Genomic DNA, 7,115 nt, shown 5'->3' with positions numbered 1-7,115 from the left:
TTTTCATGCAAGGAAAATTCATGTTGTTCAACATAATTTTCTTTTAGTTACGTTTTGTGTTTTTATTCTTTTTTTCTGCATTTTATGAAACAAATATTTTATGAATATTAATCCTGATTCTTTATAAAAATGATTTACGTTTGTATTTATTTTATGAATTTATTCTCTAAAATGGTTAGAAACCATTATTATATATTTTGCTTTTGCTTCAATCATAAAAGGACTAGAGACACGTGTATGCTAATTGCAACTTAATGGGCAGATACAATTTCTAATTACTCCTATAGACAAACGAAAATTATAACTATTATTTTGGTGGGAAGAGAGAAAATACATTAAAATGATTTCATAAAATAAATAAGAGAAAAAATATTTTTCTCAAAAAATCATAATTAATTAGTTAATGAAAAATTGATTGAAAGTAGATATTTAATGATGCTAAATATATGCAGAGTGAATATTTAATGACCTTTAACCTATGCAAAGTTACACATGATAAAAATTTCTTATTGGATATATTTGTATAGCTTCTCTCTTATCTTATATTCACTATATTTTATCAATAATAAAAGCTAATGATATTTTTTTAGCATATTTTTTTAACATATTTTGTTATTGGTTAAAAGATAAAGATTAAAATATGTTTTTCATCCCTATGAAATACACAAAGTACGCTTTTCACTCTTGCAAAATAAAATTGTATGTTTTTTGTCTCCAGAATATCAAAATGTGTGATTTTTTAATTCGGAATGAGGCTTGCTATTAATCAAACCTATGTGACAGTGGGTTGTGCAACACATGTCAAGACGTTTCTCTCTCTGCCACTTCTCCCTTCCCTTCTAATCCACCCTCTTCACCAACTCTCTTCATGTTGTCAACTCCTTCCTTTGGCCCCTCCTCTCCCCTCACCCACTCCTCCCTCCACTCCTTCCTCATCTCTTCCCACCACAATGAGCCCTTTAAATCCATCGCCCAGATTTAAACTTGTCGTTGTTACCCTTTTCGACAACGACGACTGGCCCAACCTCCTCCCCTTCTCAGACGAACCCTACCCCCATTCGAAGACACTCGACCCCTACCTCGAATGTGCTCACCAGAACCTTAATCCTATTCAAACCACAACGAACCCAAAGCTCCCTTTCCCCCTCGAACCTTAACCCAACTCGCACCAATGTATAATAAACAAGTAGTAAAACAACAAAGTCCACTACCCAAACACACTGTGCTGCCTTCACCCCAACACCAATACCATCCAAATTCGACAACATGATCCTCGCAACTAGGCTCCTTCAACGTTGCTTTCGATATTGGTGTTTGTTGTCTTCAATTGTTTTATTGTAGATTTCATTGTTGTGCTTGTGTGTTTCTTGTTACATTTCTTTGTTGTGCTTGTTTGTTTCTTTCTAGATCTAAGAAGAAGGGTTCCATTCAATTTTTTATTTGCAAGTTTGTGGTGGTTTTTAACCACCAAGAATTGTGTTTAGATTTTTTTTATGTAATTTTTGGTGATTTTTAAACACCAGAGAATTGTATTTTAAATTTTAAATTAAAAAATATCAGATAGATTCGGTTAAAACCAAACCTCACTCGTAACAAAAAAAATCGTACAATTTGATATTGCAGGAACAAAGAATGTACAAAGAATTTTACCAAGACGAAAATCATGCTTTGATTATTTTATTGATAAATGTAGCCAAAGATAAATGTTAAAATGCACTTCTTTACATACCTTTTTGAACACATTACTTTTTATTGATTAAAATTTATTAAAAATTATAAAAAAATTTATAAATTTCATGTCATATTTAATTAACAATTCTCTTGATTTTATAATTTTCAAGAAATTGAAAAAATGTATGTTACAAAGAATGTATTACTAATACTCATTTGAATTAAAATTTATATTTAAAACTATAAAAATAATAAAAACTCATTAAATAAGATATGATACTCACTGAAAAATATAAATTCTAATCAATTTTAATCAATAAAAATATTAAAAAATATGTTATTAATATTTAATATTTATCATCTATCAATTTGTCTTTTTCGTTTTTTTCTCTATCCTTTTTTCCCAGCATACACTTCAAAATTAAAATATACATCTGAAATTTTCCAAACACAAATTAAGAAACAAATGGTCCAACGAGAGAAATAGAAGTATAGAACATGAAGCTACACCTTGACCTCAGGTTTGATCTAAGAAATTGGAAATGACAAGAAAGCAACCTTTCATAAGTGCTTTTTTTTTTTCAACCCTTCCTCAATTTCTAATTTTTAATAGTTGTTTTGATCAATAGATAACATTCATTTTCATTAGCAGAAAGAAGTTCAATATATGGCAAGTGCTGGTTGTTAGAATTACAGCTAACAGAGGCACTTTGTCGTTGTGCAAATGTGAACCCAAATAAATTGTAAACTCGGTTGCTTTCACATTTTCGTTTGGGATTTGACAATTAGCAACTGTATTAGAAATTAATTAGTACCTATTACAGGAAAAGAATGTCAAATATTTCAGAAAAAATCATAAATTTATGGACTGAAAGGAAATATTTTAGAAAGAATGTACAAAATTTATGAAGGATAAAAATACGAAATACTCTCTTAGGATAAAACATTTCAGTTATTTTTTAACTTTTTTTATTAGTTATATTTTTTTTATTTTTCAATAAATAATTTTTTTAAGTAACTTCTAATGTTTTTAGTAATTTTAGTATTTTTTTAAAACACTATGTAAAGTCAAAATATTAATTTATAACTTTTTATATTTTATTCTCTTTTTATCCTTAAAATATTTATTCAATTTTTTTATTATCTTTTCAAAAATATATTATTTTATATTTTTCATTTACTTCAATAGCTAATTCTATTTAAAACTTATAAATTAATAAGTTAACTTAAAAATTTTCAGTTACCAATTTTTAAGTATCAACTAATTTTTTAACAAATTTTGATTAGCATAGCATCCATTCGTACGCGGTGTTACCAAAAAAAGTAATTAATATTTTGTTTATTTTTTTTGGTAAATACAAGCATTATATAATTACGAGTTGAACTGTTGAAGCAACATATACTACTTTACCTACTGGACAATTATTAGTTCATTAATGCGTACGCGGTGTATACCAAAAACAATTTAGTTTTGCATGGTTGATCAATAAATTGTTTTCAATTATATTTAGTTGAAGTATATTGTAATTTTGATATATTATATATTTTCAAAAAATAAATTAAATAATCTAATAAATCTTTTAATAGAAGTGTAAGATATTTATAAGATGTAAAATATTGTTAAGAGAAATAAATCAAGCGTTTGTAAAGATATTTATCGTTAAGGTAAAATTTTGTTATAATAGTTACAAGTATAATTCTATAAAAGTGACTAGTTGTTCTGTAAAAAAAGTGACTAGTATGTTTTCATTAACTAATAATAATTTCATATAATCTAATTAATGGTTTATTATTCATTTCAGATTCTAAAAGAAATAAGAACGATTAACGAGTTTAAATTAATTATGGAAAAGTGAGAAATTAATAACTTTGCCACACAATAGAATTAAAACATTGATGCCATGATGTGATAAAAGGGCACTATCTTAGTTGTGAATACCATAATTTATCCCTCAATATAGGATAAATAAATAGATAAAAATACTTAATTTTTACTTTACACAGTCTTAAATTGTCGGACAACAAGTTGTTTTTTATATTTTTATCATCCAAATCATAATTCAATTGTTTCTATCGAAAACCAAGCACATCACGTGGATTACAAAACCAAAATCAGTAATGGTCAGAAAAAAAAACCAATTATTTCACTTAGACAATCAAGAAAGGCTAGAAAGGGATAGATCTAGAAGTAGCTCATCCAATTTCGAATTCTCATCCCCGAGATTGAAACCAAAAAATGATTAAAAAAATGTAACCACCGACATCATAAGATCATAAAATAAAACAAGAAAAAAATGTTAGTAAAACATGAATTGCAACGTTATGTAATTTCACTCTTGTCTTTCTAAGGAGGAATTGGCGAATTGCAACAGTAAATTCAAAGGTCCACAGCATGAATTGTGGAGAAAAAGCCGGTTGGAAACAAAAAAATCAGAACTTTAAAGACAAATCATGTGTGTGTTCGGTGCTCCCCCCTAATGCACTTTTCTACGTGATTTTTGCTAAGTTGTGTTCCATTATTACTATTATGACACTGGCTATTTTTCTCTTTCCACTATAAAGCCAAGTGAAGCTTCATCCACTTCTCTTCCACACCAAGTCCTGCTCTTCTTCCAGACAGCAGCAGCAACAACAAACAAACTCTTTCTGGATTCAGTTTTTGATGTGAAAATGGCAGTGACTCTTACATCAACACTCTTTCTGGCTTTGCTATTTGCTGCTTCAGCTTTTGCTGCTCTTCAGCCTAGAGTACCTGAAGGTAATGGTCACATCTTGGACCCTTTCATTTTTTATTTCTTTTGGTAATCATGTTAAAGACACAAAGTTGCCCCTGCTGAAAGTAGTGACAAATCTTTGCTGGGGACTTTGAGTGCAAAGAAGGTGGATATGTTCCTTCCGACATGATTTATTTCCTAAACTCAAGAATTAATCAGGATTCGAATCCTGAACCACTTAGTTAAGAAACATGCTACCATTCGGAATTTATATACATAAGAATGTGAAAATGAAAAAAAAAAAAAGAAACTTGATCTGTTGTTATGAGTTGAGTTTAATGCCCACTTTGCCTATGTTTACTTCAAACTCTTGTTCTGCATTGTCCACTCTTACTCTGATTTGCTTGCTGCAATGGCTCTACGGTTGGTTTACTTTCTTGTACATTTTTTGTGGGTAACCTTTAGATCTGCCCATTATGTTGAGATTTAGCTCCTTTGAGCAACTTTCTGTAGTGAAAAAGTAAAAGCACATTACCAAAGTTAATGAGATGCTTTACCTAATTCAAATGAGAAGTGAATATAATAACATACTATCACATTTTACACATGGGATCTGATTATGTGCACTTAATAAAACTGATTCTGAAGTTGTTGTGTTTTTTTCTTCTTTCTTCTGTGTGCGTTTGATTGCAATTTTTTAACTGCACAGCTTACCTCCAAAATGGGAACTTTGAGGAGCAGCCAAACCCTAAATACCTGAAGAAAACAAAGCTCTTTGGTAAATACGCTTTGCCTAAATGGGAGATCAATGGTCTGGTTGAGTATGTCTCTGGGGGTCCCCAACCTGGAGGCATGTTCTTCCCAGTGACTCATGGAATCCATGCTGTGAGGCTTGGCAATGATGCCTCAATCTCCCAAAGCATCAAGGTCAAACCCGGTCAACTGTATGCTCTAATTCTTGGGGCCTCAAGGACTTGTGCGCAGGATGAAGTTTTGAGGATCTCTGTGCCTCCACAGACTGGTGATGTTCCTTTGCAGACCCTTTATAGCCTCAATGGTGACGTTATTGCTTGGGGGTTTAAGGCCACTTCTAGTGTTGTCAAAGTGACTTTCCACAACCCTGGAGTTCAAGAAGATCCATCTTGTGGCCCTCTTTTGGATGCCATTGCTATCAGAGAGTTCTACCCGCCAATGCCTACAAGAGGTAATGAAACATATCCACATGCTATGCTACTCTACTCTTGGAACCTAACTTATTTGATCAAATACCACTTGCTTATCTTTGAATACATGTTACAAATTAATATGCAACATAGATCTTTCTGCAGTTTTAACACATCTGAAAGTTGTAGGAATCCATGAATTAATCCACTTGCTGAGTTTTCAGATGACAAAAATTTCCATCACAATTCCAGTGTGTTCCTAATTGGTCCTTATTTTATCAAAAAAAAAAAGTTACATTTAAAGCAGAGTTGGAAATTGGATCTTTGCCGGAAGCCAGGCACATGGATGGAGCCTGATAGGCTCATCTGATACAGAATTGTTTTTCCCACATCTCAATTTGTTTATTTTTTTCACTGCCCTTGCTTCCTAACCTTCTGTGGTTACAAGGAGTAGGAGAGAAACTCAATTTAAAAAAGGGTGTGTGAAAAATATCATACTACAGTACTATTAGATATGGAATGTTAACTATCTGATTTCACTAAGCCTTATGTGATAATACAAATCTGATTTTCTAACAAAACCATATGATGGTATCTTGTAGTTAACTTGGTAAAAAATCCTGGCTTTGAGGAGGGTCCATTCCCCATTTTCAACTCAACCAACGGTGTTCTGCTCCCACCTCAACAACAAGATGGCTTCTCCCCTCTCCCTGGTTGGATTATTGAGTCCCTCAAGGCTGTGAAGTTCATTGATTCAAAGCATTTCAATGTCCCATTTGGGCTGGGAGCAGTGGAGCTTGTGGCAGGTAGGGAAAGTGCCATTGCCCAAATCATCAGAACAGTTACCAACAAAGTCTACAACATCACATTCTCAGTTGGAGATGCCAAAAATGGGTGCCATGGATCAATGATGGTTGAAGCATTTGCCGCCAAAGATACCTTCAAAGCTCCCTTCAAATCTGAAGGGAAGGGAACATTCAAGACTGTAAGCTTCAAGTTCAAAGCAATTGCACCAAGAACTAGACTCACTTTCTACAGCTCCTTCTACCATACCAGAATTGATGACTATGGTTCTCTTTGTGGCCCTGTTGTTGATCAAGTTATAGTGTTCCCTGTGGCCTAAATATGAGTTCCATTCCATCTTTACTATAATATGTAGTAATTGAGATTTTTGCAAATCACTTGAGCTTGTCTTTTTTATAATTGCAAGAAGATGAAAGATATTCTCAACTATTACTGAATCTTGGTATATTTCTATTTTCCTTTTCTGGGGATGCATGCGAGAGACCAGTTTTAATGTAGTTTCATTTCTTCATCATAAAATATGGTTGAGGTCATTAGTAACATAAGATTAGATTCAGTCCGTTTGAAAGAACTTATTTATATTTTTGTGGTGAGTGATGACAAGGACTTGTGTCGTATATGGAAGAATTCGTGAAAATGATTTATAATATGAACTACTCTATATCTGCCTGCCTCAAACTTGCATTCATAATAATAAAAAAAGACATATTTTGTCCTTACGAAAATCGAAGAAGCTTAGATTTCGTTCCTATGAAATTTTTTG

The 7,115-nt window shown here is 31.9% G+C and overlaps 1 protein-coding gene across 1 annotated transcript; it reads left to right on the top strand.

Moving 5' to 3' along the window:
• Positions 1-4,108: 4,108 nt before the first annotated feature.
• Positions 4,109-6,897, top strand: LOC114371934. Its single transcript, XM_028329263.1, has 3 exons — positions 4,109-4,429; positions 5,095-5,589; positions 6,151-6,897. Exons 1-3 carry the CDS (start codon positions 4,342-4,344, stop codon positions 6,669-6,671), a joined length of 1,104 nt encoding a protein of 367 aa, XP_028185064.1. The 5' UTR covers positions 4,109-4,341; the 3' UTR covers positions 6,672-6,897.
• The last annotated feature ends 218 nt before the right edge of the window (positions 6,898-7,115 follow it).

This window comes from Glycine soja, chromosome 10, assembly GCF_004193775.1.
Source record: "Glycine soja cultivar W05 chromosome 10, ASM419377v2, whole genome shotgun sequence".
NCBI classification, from domain to species: Eukaryota; Viridiplantae; Streptophyta; class Magnoliopsida; order Fabales; family Fabaceae; genus Glycine; species Glycine soja.
Note: the sequence above shows the minus strand (reverse complement) of the source record. Positions and strands in the feature narration are given on the sequence as shown.

Coding starts and splice junctions, on each gene's coding strand:
- LOC114371934 (XM_028329263.1), top strand. CDS start 4,342: ATGGCAGTGACTCTTACATCAACACTCTTTCTGGCTTTGCTATTTGCT. Junction 4,430..5,094: donor TCAGCCTAGAGTACCTGAAG/GTAATGGTCACA, acceptor TTAACTGCACAG/CTTACCTCCAAAATGGGAAC. Junction 5,590..6,150: donor CCCGCCAATGCCTACAAGAG/GTAATGAAACAT, acceptor GGTATCTTGTAG/TTAACTTGGTAAAAAATCCT.